The sequence below is a fragment of the Plecotus auritus genome, assembly GCF_963455305.1.
Source record: "Plecotus auritus genome assembly, chromosome: 6".
Taxonomy (NCBI): Eukaryota; Metazoa; Chordata; class Mammalia; order Chiroptera; family Vespertilionidae; genus Plecotus; species Plecotus auritus.
Window position 1 is genome coordinate 143,077,693 of NC_137773.1, and position 23,570 is coordinate 143,101,262.

General features: G+C 47.0%; 1 protein-coding gene across 1 annotated transcript; it reads right to left on the reverse strand.

Annotated features, from left to right (window-relative positions):
* Positions 1-192: 192 nt before the first annotated feature.
* EFCAB12 (EF-hand calcium binding domain 12) lies at positions 193-22,573 on the reverse strand (the record flags this gene model as incomplete). Its single annotated transcript, XM_080675520.1, is given in 11 exon segments — positions 193-222; positions 224-265; positions 269-524; positions 2,088-2,128; positions 4,062-4,225; positions 7,525-7,738; positions 10,212-10,408; positions 13,708-13,864; positions 18,340-18,522; positions 19,766-20,217; positions 22,483-22,573. Coding segments are annotated over 11 exon segments (1,827 nt in total).
* Between the last annotated feature and the right edge of the window lie 997 nt (positions 22,574-23,570).

Sequence of the window (23,570 nt, forward strand, 5' to 3'; positions counted from 1 at the left end):
AGATCACAAGTGACATGAGAAAAACTCCAATCTGGTTTATTTCAAAAGGGCAGGGAAACACCCCAAAACTGCACATCTTTCTCTGGACACATCTGCCTCTGAGACCCTGGACACTTTACTCTGGAAACAGCTAGTCCCAGGCCATCCCACTGAAATGATTTCTTCTGTTTGGCTCTTTGATACTTCTGGTGCCTATGGCTCTGGGCTGCTAGCTGCACTGCTGTCCAGCCGCAGGATGGCTGGGTTTGACATCACCTGGGCCACTCTAGTTGATGTAGTAGATCTTGGGAGCATCGTAATAAGCACAGGTCATGTAGTCCCCGTTCCTAATGGGCCATCGCAGGTAGGAGCGATAGTTGGCTGAGTAAGCTGGGGGCCGCTGTTGGACACAACTGAATAGCATCAGGCTCCGGTCCACAGTCACAGAGGGCAGGTAGAGCTGCAGTTTGTCCAGGAGGTGACCCGGCCAGAAGAAATTGGGGTGGGTATGCTGTGGTCCATGGGGCCTTTTCTCCTTCAGCTTCCTGGAAAAATGAGAAGACACAAGGAAGGTTGTCATGGTGGTGGACAGGGCAGGGCTGGAGCTCCTCAGCAGAGCAAACCAACTGTGGCCATAGAGGAGGTGTAGCATTGCATTTCATGCTTCTATTACCCTGTCTACCTTACCAGTAAGGACCCAGAGGCCTAGAGAGGATAAGTCATTTCTCCACACTGACAAGCAGCAGAGTCTAGGCTTGACCCCAGTCTGCTGCCTCTAAAATCCAAACTCTTTACAAGTATATTATCTATTCTCTAGAAACATTTTAATATGGTCTTAAGAGTAGAGCCTCTGGAGCCAGTGTAGCTGGATTGAATCTGTAAGAAACATGCCTCTGATTTATCTTCATAGAAAAGAAACAGCATCTGGCCAGGCCATTACTGAATTTCCCCAGAGCAAACAGGATGTGGGGGGTGGGGAGAGAGGATGAGAGCTGGATATGTGGCTGATAGCACATGTCCTAGGACAGTGGTCGGCAAACTGCGGCTCGCGAGCCACATGTGGCTCTTTGGCCCCTTGAGTGTGGCTCTGCCACAAAATACCATGGCCTGGGCGAGTCTATTTTGAAGAAGTGGTGTTAGAAGAAGTTTAAGTTTAAAAAATTTGGCTCTCAAAAGAAATTTCAATCGTTGTACTGTTGCTATTTGGCTCTGTTGACTAATGAGTTTGCCGACCATTGTCCTAGGATGAATTCCCCTAGACCAGTGGTTCTCAACCTTTCTAATGCTGCGACCCTTTAATACAGTTCCTCATGTTGTGGTGACCCCCAACCATGAAATTATTTTCGTTGCTACTTCATAACTGTGATTTTGCTACTGTTAATGAATTGTAATGTAAATATCTGTGTTTTCCGATGGTCTTAGGCTCTACAGCAGCGGTTCTCAACCTGTGGGTCGTGACTGCTAGTAGGGTCACGGCATTAGAAAAGTTGAGAACCACTGCCCTAGACAAAGGGAGGTGGAGGCAACTAGAGAAGGCCCCAGCCCTTTTTTATAATAACCCATGGGAGACAGCAAGACCTAGGTGACCTATTAGGAATTAGGTGACCAAATAGTCCTCAGCCAATGAGGAACTGGAGGAGATCTAAATAAATAGGCGATGTTCCTTGCCTCACGTGTGATCCCGTAAAATGGGCACTCTCGAGAGTGTTATTAAAAGTCTCATTTTTGCCATGCTTCTGTTTCCTAGTCCATCATTTGAAATTTGGACAGGTGAGCCATTTCTCACAAATCCCTGCTCCACCACTTTAACAGATGTGTGACTTTAATAAGTAATTTTCTGTACCTCAGTTTCCTCTTCTGTAAATTGGCTTTGTCAAAAGTAACTTCACAGGGTTGTTGAGAGGATTGAAATGAGTTAACACATGGAAAGCACCCAAAGTCTTCCTGGCACTGAAGTTGTTTTCCTGCCTCTCATCTCCTAGGCACTGAGCCCCAGATGCTGTGCTAAGAGCACCATAGAACATGAAGAGTCCCAGGCACCTCCACAAATTGAGGATAGACCTCCTCCCATCTACCCCCCCATCCAGAGTTAGATGATTTGTACAGACCTGGTGAATTTCTCAAACTCTTTAAAGTGCATTTCCTTTGGCTGTTTCCTAGTGGATAAGAGAGAGAGGTATCTAGTCAGGAGAGGGGAAATCCAGGTTTGTGGGGTCTCAGAGAGTAAGTTGGAGGCCTCAGGATGGGTCCATCTCTGAATCTAAACCAGAGCTTTGAAAGGAGAATTTTTTTCTCTTTGGATTGGGGCCCTAACTCTGTCCTCCCATGCTCCAGTGGAATATATAGTGGGCTTGGGTCAGCCAGCTGGCTGGGCGACTCTGGGTAAGTCACTTCCCCTTTTAGAACCTCAGTTTTCTAATTTCCCAGAATGGAGATTAGTTATGAGAGATGCTCAATAATCTGAATCATTTCTGGGCCCCCAGCTTCCACTTTCCCTGCCACAGCTGAATCCAGCCTTGGAGATAAGGATGGTAAACACCAACTCTCCAAACCTTGGGCCTGGCAGATATCACTAATCAACCAAAGCACTCTTTTCCCAACAAGCCTGCATTTGGCCTCAGAATCTTACACAATACAGTCTAAGTAGCAACACAAACTCAATGCCCATCCCTGCCCTAGGTAACCTTTCTTTATCCTTTATATGTGTGGCCTACCTAAGCATGGACAAGAGTCCTGTTCTCAAGTTCCCACCCACTTCCTAGGTTTTCGGTTCAGAATCAGAAAGGGCCTTCCAGGCAACTACTACCTGCCTGGCTCATGCTTAGTTCTTCCCAACCAGAGTTGTGGACAGGGCCCACCTGCAGGCCAGGGCCACTCTTGCACTTGAGAACATACTGACAACAGCAGTCATTGCTTGAGTAACCAACTATCTGCCACACACCATGCTAGGAAGTTTACATGAATTTTTTCTCTTGTCCTCATTGTATATAGTAGGAGCTATTATGCCCATTTTATAGATGAAGATGCTGATGCTCAGAGAGTGAAGTAATTTGTCCATTTTATCCAAAGCTTGTCTGATTGCCACTCAGCTCTGTGGCATCCCACCCCAGCCCTTCTGTCCATACCACCCCAGTGGGCAGCTAGCACGTATCCAGAGTATGGGTAGGTCCTAGGTCCCTCCCCCCTCATGGTATCCAGTCAGCTGTCCCCTCCTTCTCCCATGCTGGCCCTATCCCTCTGCAGGATTCTGCTTATTCTCCAATCTGCAGTCACCATGGCCTGCCAAGTTTCACCTCCTCCCAAAGAAGGAGATTGTCTTTTTCTTTTCTTTTGAGAGTATATTTATTAAAGCCGGAGACAGTGAAACGAGGAAGGCCTTAGTATACACTAGTAAGAAGCAACAGGAGAGAGCCTACGTGGGACTGATTTGGCCGACTAGAAAGTCAGAGAAAGGGCCTTGGAGACAGATTCAGGGCATTAGCCTGGGCCCAGGACGAACTGCCACTACCCAGTGCTCCCTGGTTGTGAGTCTTGTGGGGACTCAGTGTTTAGGAGATGCACGCCTGAGAGGGAAGAAAGGTGTGGGCATACTCCTGGGGGGTCAAGAAGGATATTTTTTTAGAGAAGACTCCAGTTAACCTGAGAGTCAGACAGTACCCAGTGCAGAGTTCTTTTCTCCTACCAGGAGCTGTAAGCCCCTTCTTGCCAGAGAAGGTGGGCAGGGGAAGGGGCTGTGCTCTGCAGCACCCATGACACTGGGCCCATAATTGGTGAGGGGCCACCCGATTCTCTCAGAAGGCTCTCTTTTTCATCTTTTCCAGAGAGCGTGAGATCATGTAGGATGAGGCCAGGATGGTAGCTGTGTGGGAGTGAGGTGAGGTGGCTGTAGACTTCAGACATATGCCAGGGAGGGACACTGGGGACTAGTAAGGCTTGGTGACTCGGTTGGACATACAGGGTTAGGACAGAGACACTGGTGCAATATGACATCCCAAGTAAGTCAGCATCCCAGCCTCTGTAGCTGACAGACAGCAGCAAGGCAGGAGGCAAAGGGAAAGGAGAAGGGGGGATGGGGGTCCGACACTCAGCTTGTTGGTCTTCTTAGCCGCAGACTCTTTGGAGCCCAGAGACTTGAACAGGGCTGGAGTTGGGCTGAGGAGGAGGTCCGAGTAGTAGCCTCCTGGCTGCCGGATGGGGCGCACTTGGTCCTTCTGGAAAATGATCTTGTCCCCTGGGTACAGCAGGGCTGTGAGCAGCAAGAGAAATATGGCCCGTCAGCCCAATACCCCACCGCACACACCTGAGGTTTTGGGGCAGAGAAGGGCTTTAAAAAAAATAATAAAGTCACATTTTTGTTTAAAAATATTTTTCTTATATACATGGTTTAACTTTTAAATTTTAAATGATTATAGATTAAAAGTAAATTGCAAAAATAGTGCAGAGGGTCTCTTACCCTCCAACCATGACGTGACATATATAGGCATACCTGGTTTTATAGCATTTTGCTTTATTTCACTTCACAGGTGGTACTTTTTTTTTTTTTTACAAATGGAAAGCAAAACCCTTTACTAGTAAAAAGATTATGACTTGCTTTATTGGGATACTTGCTTCTATCATAGTGGTCTGGAACGGAACATGCAATATCTCCAAGGTATGCCTGTAACTACTGCAAGATCAGAAAATGAAGTTGGTAAAATACTGCTAACTGGACTAGAGTTAAGGGAGTTAATAACCAGATTGGCAATGGCCCTCGGGCTGGGGTGTAATTAGGATAGAGCATGAGGCCGCACACTCTACAGGGGTGTCCTTGTCAGGAGTTCCAGAAAGAGGTGTGTATGGAGAATTTACCCGAGGCTTCACTAGGTTAACTTAGACCTAGTTCAGTGGTCGGCAAACTCATTAGTCAACAGAGCCAAATATCAACAGTACAACAATTGAAATTTCTTTTGAGAGCCAAATTTTTTAAACTTAAACTTCTTCTAACACCACTTCTTCAAAATAGACTTGCCCAGGCCGTGGTATTTTGTGGAAGAGCCACACTCAAGGGGCCAAAGAGCCGCATGTGGCTCACGAGCCGCAGTTTGCCGACCACTGACCTAGTTGATGGCAGTTTTATCCTTACCTAGAGTTAGTCTCACAGATAACCTTGGGAGGCTTTTCTAAGGAGTGCAGTACATTAAAAACTCTAGGCCAGAGTCTACATCTTCCTGCAACCATGGAGCAGTGCTTGTCCTAAGATGGTAACACCAGGACCCTGGCCCAGTATGTAGCTCAGTTATTTAGAACATCATCCCCATATGCCAAGGTTTTTGGTTCTATACCCAGTCAGGACACATACAAGTAACCAATGAATGCATAAATAAGTGGAGCAACAAATCGATGTTTCTTTCTCTCTCTCTCTCCCTCCCTCTCTCTCTCTCTCTCCCTAAAATCAATAATTTTTTAAAAAAGTTAATAACACTCCAAGACCTCAAGTACTAGAACAATGAGTGGAAGGTTACACTCCTGGTTATTAATGTTGGTTATTTGTGGGGAGGGCAGGGATATGCAGGTGAGAAAGGAGAAGAGGGAAGGGGATATGTAGCACCAGCACTTTAAAAAGGTATATAGGGTACTCTCCCTCCAGGGAGCATACTCTCACCTTTCCCTTCTTCTCCCTCTCCCCAGCCCGGCCCCAGACACCTTACCATTAGCTTCCTCACTTCCAGGGTCTAAGGGCCCGTCCTTTACCTCTGTAACTTGCTTACTAAGCCTGTTTCTTCTAGGAATTACTTTTTCTACCTCTGTAATTTATCCAATAAATGTTCTCTTACCAAAAACAAAAAAAACAAAAAGGATATAGGGTTTTAAAAATACATTAAAAATACATACATGATTTTTAGAGTAGATTTACATAAATAATTTTGTGTAAATGGAACAGAAAAATAAGTTTGTGAAAGGACAATCACTAAAATATTAATGGTGGTCAACTCAGGCTGAAGTGGGATTTTTATTTTTATGTTTGCAAAAAAATGTAAGTGAGCAAGTATTTATAAAATAAGAGGGAAGAAAAACAATGAAGCTATATTCACTGGGGAGAGGGAAAATGCCTCAGTGTTCTAGAATTCTGGCCTACGAGTGTGAGACCTGGAGGCTGAGCTCACCATGTTCTAGTCTAGTACACAGACTCAGAAAGCTCGGTGCTTGTGCTTCTTTGTCTATAGCAGAGCGGGCCCCTGCCATAAAGATAGCCAACAGATAATGGCCAGGACAGTGGGACCTGTGCACCCCGATCTAGTATTCTAGAAATCCCATCTAAGAGCAAAACAGGCTGAGCTGTTCTTCCCCTCCTTTCTTTCTTTCTTCCCACAGTCCCCACAGCGGCTCTAGTCACAGATAGAACTAGAGTCTTTTTCATCTAGGTCAATCAAAGGCAAGAGGCAGCCCACCCACAGATGCTCCTGTGTACCCCTGAATGTGAGATCCTGGCAACAGGGGAAGCTCACAGAACCGGGAGCTAGCAAAAGCCAGCAGTGGAGAGAATCAATAGTTGCTTGATGTCTGCTGACAGGAACAGAGAGAGAGAGAGAGAGAGAGAGAGAGAGAGAGAGAGAGAGAGAGAGAGAGAGAGAGAGAGAGAGAGATGGACCTGCTGCTCCATTTATTTATGCACTCATTGGCTGCCTCCTATATATGCCCTGACCGGAGAACAAACCCACGACCTTGGTGAATAAGGACGATGCTCTACCCAACTGAGCTACCCAGCCAGGGTGTGACTGTTAACTCTTGTTCTTGGGTAAGTCTCTCTGTGTGCCCTTTCTCAGTAAATCTCATTTTCCAGTTCCCAGTATGGTCACAGCTTCTGCAAAGTTCCTATGAGAAAACCACTGCCCTCATGCAGCTTGCTGTTCATGTTTTTTAAGCACAGAGAGGAACCTGCCAATTAAATTTACAAAATCATCAATTTGGGGTGCCAGCATTGCTCTGTGGTTATCATGGAAATATCTCTCGGAAGCACACATTCTACTTGGAGACGTGGAGGGTTCAGGTCTGTTTGGATGTATGAAAACACAATTCTTCCCCTAAGCACAGGGTGGAACCAGTATGGAAATCTCAGTGTTGAGTCCTGTTGTCTGAGGAGGGAGCAAAGGGCCTCAGCAGAAGCTGACTCCTGCCTGGTGCATTCCTACCTCAGTGCTGCAGAAGGACCAAATAAGGGACCTGGCTGGGGAGGTGGTGTTGGAAACACCCAATATAGCATAGCAGTTGTCACTTCCATCAAATCTCCCTCTTGGAAATTGAGATTGTTCCTTTATGCTCAACTTCAGGGCTCCCTTGCTCGGAACTCCTGTCCTCTAGAATGCCAGCTCCCCAAGTTCAGTCGGGGAGCCCAGACCTCAGGGCTTGTAGAACTTGTGGAGCTACAGGATTCTAAAACTCCTGTCTAACAGCAATGCCCCCACCACAGGTTATAGCAGCTTGACTGGGTGCATGTCAGTTGGGGAGGGACAAACCTCAGGTGAACATCTGAGGCATCTTTCTGGGGCCAGCCACCAAGGCCCTTACCTTTTACGAGGATGTCCTCTGTCAGCGGGAGGCCATAGTACTGACAGACCTTCTGGCACTTCAGGTAGACCAGAAATTTGTCCCTTCGGTACAGGTTGATGAGCTCGCCCATCTCCCCGGGGATGGTGGACGGGAGGCAGTGGTTATCAAAATACTTATTCCCACTGCGCACCAGGCGGCACTGCTCCGTGTACTGGATGGAGGGGATTGTGAGCTGCAAAGAGAAAAGTAGTTGGCACACACTTTCCTTCACCTTGCCTCTTTCCTCCTGGCCTGAAGGCTGACAATCTATGTTTCTACACAAGGTCACTATGAGGGGCAATGGCAAAGAATGCACAGTGGGACCCAAGTTCAGGTTTTGAAGTCAGTGGCTGGAGAGGAAAAATCACACATGGTCAGCACATGCGGCCGTTATACAGATGTGCACACGTGATGGTATAATATATACAGTAGGGTACAGTGCAGATGCCCCACATGTGTCCTATTGAAACATTACATACATGAGAATTTAAATTACGTGCAGCCATCTGTGACCTTGAGGATGGCAGCACAAGGTAGAAGAGGCCAGGACAGTGTGTAGCCACTTTTGGCCTTCTTACTTATTTATTTACAAAGAAAGAAAAATCCATCTTTTTAGAACTTCTAAAGCCAGAAGCAGTAAAGTATATCTTACAGGCCAAATCTGGGCCACCACATGTTTTTAGAAATAAAGTTTTATTGAAACACAGCTGCACTCATTTGTTTAGATGTGGTCTGTGGCTGCTCTTGTGCTCCAGTGGCAGAGCTGACTTGTTGCGACAGAGACAACAGGGCCCAAAAAGCCTAAAACATTTATTATCTGGCCCTAGGAAAGTTTGCCACTCACTGCTCTAACATTTTGGGTTTTCTTGTCATGCAACTGAATCATATTTTAGTTGGTATAGCATGTACCAATACCTAACATTTTATTATATAAATGACATTAAAATATGTATCTATGTGTAGTATTATATTAATACTAGAGGCCCGGTACATGAAAATTCATGCACTGGAGGGGGGGTTCCCTCAGCCCGGCCTGCCCCCTCTCACAGTCTAGGAGCCCTCAGGGGTGGGAGGCAACCTGGTGATCAAGGGAAGGTGATGCCCCCATCACACCTCTGCTGCTGCCACTGGCGGCAGCACAAGCCGTGGCCGGCCCTGGTTACCTGAACCTCGGGCGGCCCTGGGCGGCTGGGCAGCTGCCATCCGAGGCTTGCCTGCACCTCAGGCCTGCCCTGGGTGGCTGGGCACCCGCCATCCAAGGCTTGCCTATACCTCGGGCCGGACCTGGGCGGCTGGGGGGCTGAGGGCGGGTCCAGCCACACCGAGTACCTGCCACCCCCCCCCCCCCAGCAGGGCTGAAAGGACTGGGGGACTCCGGCGGGGTTGAGGGGACTGGGCACCGCCATCTTGTGGCTATGGGCGCCACCATATTTGTGATGGCATGATGGTCAATTTGCATATTCCCTCTTTATTAGATAGGATTGTCTGCCTCCATGGCTAGACTTTCTAGACTGGTAGCTTCTTGAGGGGCTGTTTTGTTGTCTGCAGCACGTAGAAGAGTGTCAGGTACATCACAAACTCTCAATGAATATTCATTGGCTGAATTAATTCAGGCAATCTATTCTTCCTTCCATTACTGGCCATGTATATGTGGAGGGCCTACTCAGTGCCACACCCCATGCCAGGCTCTTGGATTTCCACTGTGATGAACATAGGCCTGGTCTCAGGATGCAAAGTCATAATTAAAGAATGGGAGGAGGGACCCTGGCCAGTGTGGCTCAGTTGATTGGGCATCATTCCATGCACTGAAGGCTTGCTGATTAGATTCCTGGTCAGAGCACATGCCCGGGTTTCGGGCTTGATCCCCATCAGGGGGTTTGCAGGAGGCAGATGATCGATGTCCCACTTTCACATCAATATTTCTCTCTCTAAAAATCAATTTAAAAATCTAAAAAAAAAAAAAAAAAAAAAGAATGGGCCCAGCTGGTGTTACTCAGTGGTTCAGCGTTGACCCATGAACCAGGGGGTGGTGTTTCAATTCCAAGTCAGGGCACATGCCCAGGTTTCAGGCTCAATCCCCAATAGGGGGCATGCAGGAGGCAGCCGATGATGATTTGCTCTCATCATTGAGGTTTCTAGCTCCCTCTCCCTTTCCCTCCCTCTCTCGGAAATCAATAAAGAAAACAAATCTTTAAAAATCTATCTAAACAAAGGCCCTAGCCAGTGTGCTCAGTGGTTATAGTGCCAGTCTGGGCATCAAAAGGTCTTGGATTTGATTCCTTGTCAAGGACACATACCTAGGTTTCGGGTTCTCTCCCTGCCCCCATCGGGGCACATGGGGGAGGCAACCAGTTGATGTGTCTCTCTCACATCAATATTTCTCTCTCTTCCCTCCACCTCCCTCTCTTCCACTCTCTCTGAAAAGTAATGGAAAAAGTATCCTCAGGTGAGGATTAACAACAACAAAGAATGGGAGGAGAGGAACCTGATACTTTCAGAAACATTATCTCATTTCATTTTCACAGAAATCTTGTGAGGTAGGTATTGTTCTTATTATCCAGATGAGGGAACAGAAAGGTAAAGCATCTGCTCCCAAGTCCCACCAGCTAGAAGGTGGTGCAGGTGCAGGAGATTTGCCCCATGTCCTCCCACTTTGGCTGGGGTACCTTGGCCTGCCGCTTCCTCTGCCGGTACCGCTTGCCGATGTCTTCCATCTCCTCCAGGGTCAAGGGCCTTGCCTCCATCTTGGTGTTAACCATAGGCACAGTCAGCTGGTCCATCTTGGGAGTCTTTGGGGCTAAATTCACCCGCTTCTTGGACAGCTGCTGTGACAAAGCTCTGAGCTTGGAAGACCTAAAATAGGCTGGAGAGAAGAGACAAAGGAAGGAGGGACTGAGAGGGTGCCCAGCCATGGAATCCATCAAGCAGTTAACCAATGTCACCACACAAGTGCCAGAACATCCCTCTGCTCATATTCCATGTGTTCAGTCAGTGCCATCTGAGATACACCTTGAAGGTGCCCCTTCTCTCCATCTCCACTATGGCCTCCCTGGTACAAGAAGGCTCCTTCTTCACCTGTACCACGGCCTCAGCCTTCCTGTTTCTGTTCTTATTCTCTAGCATCCTGTTTTCACCAAACAGGACCTTTAAAAGATATAAATCACATCCCTTCATTCCCCTGCTTAGAACTCTCTCCTGTCTTTACACAGCACTTACACTAAAACCCAGAGTCCTCTCCTTGGTCTGCAAGGCCTGGCAGGATTTGGCCTTGGCCAACCATCTACCTTGTCCACTTGACCCATCTCCTACTGCTCACTCCTCACTTACTCCAACCCAGCCCCGCGCCCCATTTCTTTCTGTCCCCTGAAGATTTTCCTGTCTCAGGGACTTTTTCTTTGCAGTTGCATCTGCCCAGGATGCCCTTCCCCGGGCTGACTCCTCATCAGTCAGTCACTCAAGTGTCAGCTCTGTTGGCTGCTTTTCAGAGAGGCCCTCCCTGACCGCCCCCGTACACACACACACATACACACACACACACACACACACACACACACACACTATCCTATTGTCTTCAAAGCATTAGTCACTACTGAACATCATCTTGGTTAACCTTTACATGGAAACTCATTGAAGGCAGGGGTGTTGGCTTTTTCACGGCTATCTCCCCTGTTCCTAGAAGAGTCTAGCACATAGTAGGTGTTCAACAAAGATCTAAATGAATGAGGGCATAGTATTGCCCCTGCCCTGGTTCAGGCCTGCATCGTCCCTGGCTGAAATCCAGGCCCTACCATCTTGTGGTTTTGAGAAAGTGGACAGGTGGTCAGCTTCTCTGAGCTTTAGCTTCTTCCTTGAAAAGCATGAATAGTAGCCCTATCATCCAGGGACTTAAAAGATAAATTGAGCTAATGCTGTATGTAAAGCTACCCAGCTTACAGAGGGTGCCCCCAAATGCTATCATCTTCTTTCTCTCTTGTGAGCCAAGGGCCCAGACTCTTGCCCCTTCTGCCCCTTTAGGCAAAGCAAGAGACTCCCAAGTCTGCTTACCCTACTTACTGCAGCTCTCCAGAAAAAAAATAACTCAGTTATGACAACTGTGATAGCACCGTTTAAGCAAATACCTGTTGCTTGGCTTCAAGTCTACTTATCCTATGTAATAAAAGCCTAATATGCTAAGTGTCTGGTCAATCCAGTTGTCCGTTCAACCGATCAAAGCGTAATATGGTAATGATATGCTAAAGTTGCTCAACCATTCGCACTGACCACCAGGGGGCAGACAGTTGACCAGTCACTATGACGTGCACTGACCACCAGGGGGCAGACACTCTGACTGGTAGGTTAGCTTGCTGCTGAGGTCTGGCTGATTGGGACTGAACAAGATTGGCTGGATACGCCCTGGAGCCCTCCTGCATTCCCTCCCTGGCTGACCAACCTCCCACGTCCCTCCCTGGTCCTGATCATGCACCTCTGGGGTCCCTCGGCCTGGCCTGCACCCTTTTGCAATCTGGGACCCCTCAGGGGATGTTGGAGAGCCGGTTTCGGCCAGATCCTGCTCAATGCAGGAGCTGCCCCTGGTGGTCAGTGTACTCTCACAGGGGGAGCACCACTCAGCCAGAAGCTGGGCTCCATGGCTGGCGAGCACAGTGGCGGTAGTGGGAGCCTCTCCCACCTCCGCAGCAGCACTAAGGATATCCAACTGACAGATTAGGCCTATGCCATCAGTCAGACATCCCCCGAGGACTCCTGGACTGCGAGAGGGCGCAGGCCGGGCTGAGGGACCCCCCATGCCCACCGAGTGCACGAATTTCGTGCACTGGGCCTCTAGTTGGTAAATAACAGGCCCCAAATACCTTTGCTGCAAATATGTATCACAGCATACAGGGGTCATTCACTCAATGACTTGCAGCCAACTACATGGAAAACAATTAGCTTTGGTGATTTATAATGAAAAGGCTAAAAGAGCATGGGTTGGAAAGCACTCCCAACTCAAGGAGACCATGAGGGTGTGCTGGACATGAAAGGTGCGAGAGATTACTACTGTGGGGGTGGTGATACCCAGGAGGCAACTATGGGGGAGCTCAGGTTCCCTGGGACACTGCCTGGGAGTGACAGTGCCTCTGCCCATTGGCTTGTTGAGACTAGAAGTCAGAAATCTGCATGCTGTGCTGTGACACTCCAGGGGACTGAGGAATGGATGCTCTAAGGAGCTGCCTGCTGTCCTCAAAAGAACCAGCCAGTGAGGACACTGAGCACCCAGCTCAGAATGACTGGGGACTCCAGAGGCGCTGCCTAAATCTTCACCTATGCAAGGAACCCCTTCCACTACCTATCTAGGGTCCTTACATGACCTTGGGGAGGACGAGGAGCTTCTCTTCCTCAAATATGTCTGAAATTAAGTTCCTGCCAACCTGGCAGGTGGGGGCAAAGCAAGATTTGCATAATTTAGAAAAAGAAAGATGTGGTTATATTTGGGGAGGGCTCTGGGATGGTGGGTGATGGTTAAAGGAGGGCTTTAATATCATCTGTAGCTGTTCAATTTTTTTTTCAATAACTAAGTTATAAAGAAGCATAATGCACCCTTGTGTTGTAAATTCATATCCAGAGCTATGGCAAGTACGTTTCTAACTTGTCTCTGTGCGTCTGGACAGATGTGGCTCTAGAAGCACATGGCTTGGCAAATGGAACCCGAGCTGTGCACAACCTGTGCAAAACTTGTATCCCTTCTTCAAAACCCAGTCCAGAGAGTAGAACACCAAAGTAGACTCTAAATGTGCTAATTCTGGTTTCTGAATTTAGTTATTTTTTTTAATCAATAAGGTGCAGATTAGTGGTAAGAAGGCCATGAATCCACATACAAATAGAAAGGCTTGGCATTGGGTTCTCAGCCTATCAAATGGGCTTTGGTAGGCTGAAACCACCCTTTGAGAATCATCCCTTAAAGATAAGGACTGGGCCTCATCCAGCTTTTAATGGACAAGGTAGCTTGGCACTCCAGAAAATATCTACTCCTTATTTGACCTCCTGGCCTGGAAATTCCAGAGGCTTGGCCTACCTACAGTAAGCCAAAGTTGGAGAACACACTCAGGAAATGAGCCACGGCTGCCTCTACCATGCTTGCTCCAAGATTGGGGAAGTGAAGGCACGGGGGTGGGGGTGGATACGTACAATCCTTGGTAGTTGTCAGCACGCTTTTCTGATGGGCCAAGGACCACTGCTTGTAGGTGTTGGTCAGGTTATCCATGGTGATGCTGTTGTGCTTCCCCAGAGAGCTGAGATAGATCACAATATCCTCTACTTCCTGGTTTCCCAGAGGGACTTCAAGCTGAAGAGAGAAGAGAAGCCCCAAATTGGACAGGCTCCGATCCAAATATCCTATCAGAATGGCCAAGGCCTTGTCAGCCTGGCCCTACCTTTTAGTCTGGTTTTATCCACAGCCATTCCCAGCTCCAAGGTCTCTGCCACAAGAGCTCAGAGCCCTTTCCTGGCTGCGAACACACCCCGCAATTTCTCACCCTTGCCATTACTCAGATGCTTCCCTTTCAAAGCCTGGAAAACTTCTATCCCTTCTTCAAAACCCAGTCCAGATATGCCATCATCTTTCTTTGCAGAATCTGTTATGTCTTACTCTGGGCTCCCACCTGACTTCCCAATGCCAGCTTTCCCATGATAGATTTGAAGAAGGATTTCACATGTCTGTCATCCTTGCCCATGAGGGACACATAAGCCTCCCTTAACTGAGGGTAAATAGGATAAAAAATATGATATATATTACTCTTTTAAGGAATGAGCAACTTTGCAGGAGCACAGTGCTTGCCAGCCATAACAAATATTCAAGAAGAAACATTTTAAAAGGAATATAATTTTGTTCTTCAGCTTCTTTAGATAGCAGTCATTGTTATTGAACTTTTTATAAAGCAGATCAGAACTCTCCAAGTATGAAAAGATTTAATGTTTTGTTATCTTGGTGATGATTAAAAACGGTTTATCTTTTTGTTGTTTTTAATGCTTTGAAATGTTCAGATAAGGCCATGTCATATAATGATGATGTGAAAACTGTGATGATTTAAAATCATAAAAGGTGTGGCATCAGCTTTCTAGAATTATTTTATAACGTACCTTGTATTTGAAGTATATAAAAACTTAATTCAGCAAACTTTTTCTATAAAGTGCCAGATAGTAAATATTTAGGCTCCATGAGCCATATGGTCTCTGTCGTAACCACTCAACTCTGCTGTCATAGCATGAAAGCAGCCCTGACAATCCATAGATGAGTGAGTGTGGCTGTGTTCCAATAGCACTTTATTTACAAAAACAGGAAGCAGTCTGGATTTGACTCTGGGGCCATACCGTGTTTCCCTGAAAATAAGGCATCCCCCGAAAATAAGCCCCCAGGCTCTGTCTCAGAATGAAAATTAATTTACCGTAAACTGGTCGCTAGGGCCGCCCCGACTGGCGTCTAGCAACCAGTGACGTTACGCCGAGTCCTGACGTCACTGTTGTGTGGAGGCGGAGCGGAGGTCGGAGTGAGCGGTGAGCGCGGGGCGGGAGAGAGGAGGAGACTTTCGCAGATGCGTGTAGAAGAACAGGAGGATTAGAGCGGATGGGACGCGGCGAAGGTGGTGAGTGCTGGTCTGTCTCTGGTGACACTACCTGATGCTCGCGGCCGCCTTCATGATGACTGAAGGTTCTCAGTCAGTGGCAGACCCTGCTCCAGCCCAGATCCAGGCCCCAGCAAGCTCAGTGACAGTCTCCAGGCAGGCCCCAGGGGGTAAATGTCTGATAAAGGGGTAGGGGGGATGTCTGGTGAAGGTGTTCAGTGGCAAAGGGGTGGGGGGAGGGGGATCACTTAAAATGACACAGGAGGATCAGAGGGGGCAATCAAAATGACACAGGAGGATCAGAGGGGACAATCAAAAGGACACAGGAGGATCAAAAGGGGTTACTAAAATGGTAATCCCCCCTCTGATTCTCCTGTGCCATTTTGATTCCCCCCTCTAATCCCCCCTGTGTCATTTTGAGTGATCCCCTCCCCCCACCTTGATACCCCAATTCCATTTTTTTTTTACCCCTAGAAATGAGTGCAAAAAGAAAAAGCTACTCCGTGGAGTACAAGAAAGGAATCGTGGAAGACTCTTGGGGCCAAAATCTTACTGCTTTCTGCAAAGAGAAGATGTTGAGTATCCGATTGGTCCAAAAATGGCGAGCAGAGTATGGTAACCTCATTGAACAAGTGGACAAGGGAAATGCTAAAAAGCGCAAGTGTTGATCAGGTCGGCAACCATTATTTTCCGAGCTGGAAGACCTGATCTGTGAATGGGTTGTTGACAGGAGAGCAAAGGCTTTGGTTGTGAATAGGGCCCAGATTCAAGAATTTGCCCTTGCAATGGCACCACAGTTTGACATAGCCCCCAAAGACTTCAAAGCATCACAACACTGGCTGGATAATTTCCTTCAGCGAAGTGAACTGTCTTTAAGAAGATCTACAGCATTGTTTAGGTTGGAAGATACTCAAGTTATTAAGCGAGCACTTGCATTCAAGTCCTTTATTGATGATGCTGACTTCTCTAAATACAATCTTTCCAACATGATTGCTATGGATGAAACTGCAGGGTTTATGGGCCAATCATCTCAAACAACAATTGAACAGCGGGGTGCCTCCTTGGCGTACATTCCCTTCACTGCTTACGAAAGTGCACGTATTTCCTGTATTTTGGCAATTCGTCTGGATGGCACTAAAATCCCACCTTTAATCATTTCTAAGGGCAAGAAGGAAAAGATTGAACGTGTTTTGGGCGTTTTTATTCTTGAAACTGAAAAAGCCTGGGCCACACAAGCAGTTATAAGGAAGTGGGTCGATTTAATGCTGCCGCTTGTTATGCGAGGGAGCCAAAGAGGTCTGCTAGTCTGGGATGCAGCTAGCACTCACCACGCTAAAGACATGAAGACATTTCTTCACAAAAGAAAAATAGATCAGATAATGATTCCCGCAGGAATGACGGCCTATCTCCAGACTCTTGATATTGCAATAAACAAGCCATTCAAAGACAATTTGCGCATGGAAATTAATGACTACATTGAAAATAGAATGGAGAGAAATCAGCGTGGAAACTTTGTGAAACCTACACTGCAAGAAGTTGTGACTTGGGTGAAGAATTCATGGGAGAAAATCACTGACAGTTGCATTGCAAATGCACTGCGAGCAGGCTACCTTGACAAGAAGTACTCATTTAAAGACAGTGCTATTGCTAAACATGAGAGATTTGGTCCACTGATTCTGAAAGAAATGGAGTCACAAGAAATTCACCAGGAAATTCAGGAATTGGATTGTTATGATGATGTTCCAGAAGATGATGACATGATTGTCATTGAATAAATGAGTAAATTCTTGATACTGTAGGATTCACAGTTTGTCTGGTTTGTGTTGACAACTACCATACTACCGTACCATATACAGGTAATAAATTTCCTTTATTTTCATTTAACAATAAATGTGTACCGTATTCTTCTTCATGGAAAAATAAGACATCCCCTGAAAATAAGACCTAGCGTGTCTTTGGGGGCAAAAATTAATATAAGACACTGTCTTATTTTCGGGGAAACACGGTAGTTAGCAGGCCCCTGCACAACCAATAGAACCTTCTATAACGATGGAAATGCTCTCAATCTGTGTGTTGCAGTAGAGGAACTGCTTGCCACATGCGACTATTGAGAACTCAAAATGTAGCTGGTGTGACTGAGGGACTGGACTTTTAATTTTACTTATAATTAATTTACATTTTGAATAGCCAGTGAAATTGTGGTCCAGTACCAAGGGCATCACTGGGAGCTGCACAGAGATACTGAGTCAGAAGCTGCATTTTTTTTTCTTTTAGTAATTTTTTTTTTGTCTCAAGTTTTACATATGTCTTCTTTTTCCCCAATTGACATCCCCCCCAGCCATTCCCACCCCAGGCAAGCCCCTACTGCCCCAGTGTCTGTGTCCATTGGTTATGCTAATATGCATGCAAGTCCTTTGGTTGCTCTCTAACCCCTCCACCTCTCCTGCCATTTGTCTCTGGATCTATTCTTGTTCATCAAATTATGTTGATCATTATATCCCACATATGAGTGAGATCATGTGATATTTATCTTTTTCCGACTGGCTTATTTCACTTAGCATAATGCTCTCCAGTTCCATCCATGCTGTTGCAAATGGTAAAAGTTCCTTCTTTTTTATAGCAGCATAGTATTCCATTGTGTAGATGTACCACAGTTTTTAATCCACTCATCTGCTGATGGCCACTTAGGCTGTTTCCAAATCTTAGCTATTGTAAATTGTGCTGCTATGAACATAGGAGTGCATATATCCTTTCTGATTGGTGTTTCTGGTTCTTGGGATATACTCCTGGAAGTGGGATTACTGGGTCAAATAGAAGCTGCATTTTCATAAGACTTTGTGATTCTATGTGGTTCATATGCCAGTGACAGTTGGAAAAGCTCTAGAAGGTTCTAGAGGCAGGGTTGAAGGCCCAGCCATCTCAGTACTCAATTCAGGGGTCTGATGGGCAGCTGGCTGATTATGGGGCCACTTCTGCAGACTTTCCACTCAGACTTTCAAGGTCAGACCAGTGTAGGGGTGGTTTTAGGGGTTTGATGTGGCTGCAGGTTAAACCGCATTTTCCCATCTGGCTTTACAAGTGATAAGACTGATAGTTTGAGTTCCCCGAGTCTCCTTTTCACTTGGTCCAGGACCCGGGGTGGCAGCATAGACACCCTCCTCACTTAGGCCAGCCTAGAGGGAGCACGGAAGGTACTTACCACCTTCAGAGCCGTAGTGAACATCTCCCTGGAGATCGTCTGGTTATTGCTCTGGTCCACCTTGGCAAATATATCCAGGATCTTCAGATTGTGGCTGCGCAGGTAGGAGTACAAGGCAAACAAGGCAGAGGGCTTGGGCAGTCGGAGCTGGGGCATCGGTTGGTGGTCGTGTAGGAGGATTTTCTTCCGAACGAGGCAAGCAAGTGGGACAGAAGGGAGAGTTCAGGGGAGACAGGCCAATGAAACATTATCCCCATATTTAGGGAGAAATGGGAGAGGGAGAGGCTGAGCAGCTCTAAACAGACAGCAAGATGAAGTGCATAGGACACTAGATTCAGGTAACCACAGGACAATTGCATTCTGCCACAGAACTCCTGGGAGACTTTGCTTTGCTGGGCCTCGATTTCCCATCAGAAACAAGAGGCTTGAACAATATGAGAACTAAAATTTTATTCTTATCCACATCTCTTTGGTCAGACCAGTTAGTATTATAATCCCACTGGGCTCTCAGTGCACCAAAATATGTGCTCCTGCTTGGAGCTAGATCTCCCACTGCCTGGCCTTTGCTCCAGCTGGGCCTTCTGCCTAAGTAAATGCCTTTCCTTCTTTCTCTACCTGTCCAAATCCTCCTCCTCCTCCAATTCCAGGTGAATGGGAAAATTTAGAAATAACACTCCCTTACCTTGCTGCAGCACCTGACAGTTTACAAAGGGCCTTCCTGTTCCCTAGTTTACAGCTGCTCTGTGCTCCAGGAGGGTTGGGACCCACACCTATTCATTGGCCTGTAGCAAACTGTAAAGTCATTCTCTCCCCTGGGATGGTTTTAAAATATAGCCCCAAATTCTTCAACTCTCCTCCCCTCTGAGATGGAGGCTAATTCCCCTCCCCTCAGTGGAGGCAATACTTAGTGACTTGCTTCTGACAAATAGAGAGGTAACAGTGCGAAGCTGCTGAAACTGAGACCTCCTGAGACAGGTTATAGAAGGCACTGCAACCTCCTTGTTTTCTCTTGGACCATTCACTCTGGGGGAGGCCGCTACCATGTGGTGAGGACACTCAGGCAGCCCTATGGAGAGGTCCATGTGGCTAGGAACTGAGGTGTCCTGCCAACAGCCATGTGAGCAAACTGCTTCGAAGCGGATCCTCCCACCCTAGTCAAGCTTCAGATGTCTGTGGCCCCCACCAGCATCTCAAGATGAAAAGACTCGCGAGAGTCACCAAACTAAGCTCCTCCCAGATTCCTGACTTGCAGAAAGAGTGAGAAAATAAGCCCTTGCTGCTTTAAGTCATTTTGGGGTATTTGTTACCTAGCAATAGATAACTAATGCACCTCTGTTTAAGGAATTCTGTTTGCTGCTCTGTGAAATGGGGTGAACGATCCCCATCCTGCCTCTCATACCCTCATCTGGCAAATGGGGCTGCTCACCTTGGTGGGGCTGGTAGGAATAAAGTGGGTCATCAATGGGGTCACAGGATGCTCCTTGTGGGTCATGTGTAAGATCTTGGCTTCTGAAGACGTGAGGCTGGACTTCTTATGCAGCCACCTGTCTATGTTGCCAAATGACTCCAGTTCCTGCCGAAATTTCAACCTCTGGCTCATCCAGGTTCTCACATCCTCCGGGGGTTCTTGGATGTCCCTGGCTTCCGGGGCTTTGAAGCTGGGGATGATTTGTGAGGGAGCTTGGGGCTGTGGTATTGGATCAATGAGGGTTGAATCTTTCTTCTGAGGCAAGATGATGATCCGCCGGCGGCTTTGAGGCAGATGGAATTCCTTCTGCTTGAACTGCTTGAAGCAGTGGGCAGTGACCAGTTCAGGGTTGAAGTCGTGATCCGTGCTGGCATTTTCATCACTATCCGAGGTCTGAGAGTGGCGGAGTCCTTGGGGGAAGATCGTTAAAAACGTGAGTTCCTTTTAGGAAGAGGACTAAAGGAGTCAGGAAAGAAAAACTCTTTAGCACCAGGTTGGGCCGCCGGGGCACCTGGGTTCCAGGCCCAGCTTTATCCTTGTCTTCCTATAATGATGAAGACAATTACATGTAATGTGACCAGTCACTCCCAGCGCAGGCACTATGCTAAGGGCTTTGTGAGCTTTCTCTTATTTAATTGTCTCAGATTGTACTCTTTGTTGTTGTTGTTGTTAATCCTCACCCAAGGATATTTTTCCATTGATTTTTAGGGAGAGTGTAAGAGAGAGGGAAAGACAGGGAGAAATATCGCTATGAGAGAAACACATCGATTGGTTGCCTCCTGCAGGAGCCCCAACCAGAGCCCAGGTGGGGCTGGGTGCGGGGGGGTGCGGCGGGGGGGGAGGCTGCATCCACGGTAAGTGCCCTTGACCAGAATCAAACTGACGCTCTATCCATTGAACCAAACTGGCTAGGGCTCAGATTCTACTCTTACTCCACTCCCCAGTACTCCTAATTGGCAATCAGAATGATCTTTTTCAAATGCCATTCTTACCTGTTCTCCTCATCCAAAGCAGCATAGTGCTGTTAAGAGCAGAGGCCTTGAAGCCAGAATGCTTCAGTCTGGGTCCTGGCCCTGCCACTTCTGGCAACATGATCTTGGGTAAGTCCCTTAGCCTCTCTGTGTCTCAATTTCTTCATGTGTAAACTGGGGATGGTACCTACTTAGTGAGTGGTGGAGATGTTTGGAATCAGTCTATTTTGGAGTTGCTTTGTTCACAGTAGCCTGCCTTTATTTTGTTATGTACTCATCCTTCGCCCATTTTGAAACCCTTCCATGACTTTCCAAAGTAAGATCCCATGACCCTTCTCTGCCAGCCTTTTCCTGCCTCATTATTTGCTCAGCTTTCCTTCCTATGTCCCAGAGAACTTGGCTTCTATGAATGATCCCTGAATGATCTAAGCTTCTTCCTACCCAAGGATTTTGCACATCCTGTTCCCTCTCCCAGGAATTCTCCTTCCCCCATCCATCCCCTCTTCACTCCTCATCCTCCAGATCTCAGACCAAATGTTACCTCTCCGGCTCCCAGGCTCTCGTATATCCTCATGTTATCTCTGCATAACACAACCCATACTTTTCCTTCAGATCACTTATCACAAATATGTAAATGAAGGGTTGCACTGGCAGCCTTCGTGCTTAATGAGCTTGGGGTCTTCTTTTCTTTGACATTCTTTAAAATTTCCCAATTTGAGTTACTTTAGGCTGGGGCATGCCCTCTCCAGCTTGCCATGGTCTCCACCATTCCCTATTGTCTCACACACAGATCAATTCTTTTTAATGTGTCTTGTTCAGGCAGACCTTTGTGTTTGAAACTCCTGGTTCAATTGGTTGATGATGTTGTTGTTTTAATAGATTGTGAACCAGGACCTCATCTCTCTTGCTCCCTCACCTCTCGAGCCCCAGCACCTCCACAGTGCCAAGTGGGAGCTCAGTAAGTATTTGGTGAATGAGTGAATGACAAATGGACAGACCTAACAGGTTGGCTCTATACTCATTTTACAGATAAGGACACTAAGGCGCAGAGAGGCCCAACATCACACAGATGACAAGTAGCAGAGCTGGGACATGAACTCTGGTTTGCCTGGCTCCAGAGCTGTGCTCTTAGCCATTATCCCAGCTGTCACTGATTTCTGCCAAGTTTCCATTTTTTTATGCCTAAAATGATATAAACTCTGCTCTAGGTATCTCCCAAAGCTGTTTTGAAGATCAAATGCATATGGGAGTCTTCTAAAATTCAGAAGAGATATAGCATTATTAAAAACATTGTCACTATAATTTTTCTTCTAAAACCAAAACTCCTCTGCCTACAACCCTTCCAGAACTGCCAACTAGCTTCCAGAATAAAGTTCAATCTTTTAAGCCTGACCCCACCTGTCCAACCCAGCCCTACCAGCCTCTCTAATTTCTTTTTCACATGTTCCTTCTGCCTCACCATGTATTTATATTCAAACTGTATTTGATGTGGTTCCTCAGGTACCCCTTCCTACTCCCCCCAAAACCATGCTATTTCCTCCCTCTGTAATGCTCTTCTCTTGTCCCTGTTTCACTTGATTATTTTGTACTGATCCTTCCAGAGTCAGCTCAAGCATCGTCATCCCCTGAAGCCTTTCCAACCCCTTCCTCGTGTCCCCTCTAATTTGCCATAGCCCCCATGCTTAGCTCCATCATTGCATTGACCATATTTTTCTGGATAAAGATGTGTTCTGAGTTTTTCCTTCCCAACAGCCTGTGAGTTTCTCAGTGACAAGGACCGTGTCTTGGTTCCCATGCGTTCCCCGTGACAAGTCTGACACAAAATGTACATGCAATACATTTGTTAAAGTCTCTTTACAATGCCCCCGTGTTCCTTTTGTAGTCAGAAAACAGTGAGTGCACATCAATGTGGACATGAGTGAGTGCATCTCAACAACCCACTTATCATTTCTTTGAGGACAAGATGCTGAGGACTACTGAGAATTTAGTCATTCATCGAATCAGCTTTTACTGAGAATCACCCAGGGCTTGGCACTGCCTGGTGCAGATCCAAACAAGGCTGAGTGCCCAACTGCAGTGCACTGGCACAGAACAAGGTAGGGTAGCCAGAGGGATAATGACATGCTCTAAGCCGGGGGAGAAACAGAGATGGAGAGACCCATCATGAAGGGGGGGACATGACATGCACCTTTGAGAATGAGTCTGGTTTTAAGGGGTGGAGGGACAGGTGTGGGCAACATTGCGGGTGGGGGGAGCGGATTTCAGGGTTACTCAATATTTTCACAAGTTGGAAGCACATTGTGTGTGAAGGAGGAGGTTAATGAGAAAGTTGGAGTCATCTCGAATGCCAGGTTAAAGGATTTAAACTTTACCTTGCAGACTATGGGGACACATTTAAAATATGCTCCTCACTGCTCTCGCTACTTCCACTTGTGCCCTCCCTAGACCCCCAAATCCATGGTCTACCATAGAAGAATCACTCCCCCATCTGAAACCCTCCAATGGCTTTATTAACAGCTTTTCAGTGCTCTTAGAATAAACAACTCCCTCCTAACAATGTGCTACAAAACTATCCTTGCTGGCCCTGCTCCCTTCACCTTCCTCATCTCCTCCCACTCCCTTCTCCCTTGATAACTTGGTCCAGCTATACTGGCCTTCTTCCTTTTTGTCCAATTCTCCTAGCTCTGTCTTGGTTCTTAGTTTTGGCATTTGCTGTGCCTTCTGAGGAGCATAGAAGTCCCCAAGTTTCCCCCCGGGCTGAGACCTTCTCAGCATATAGTTCTCAGCCTAAG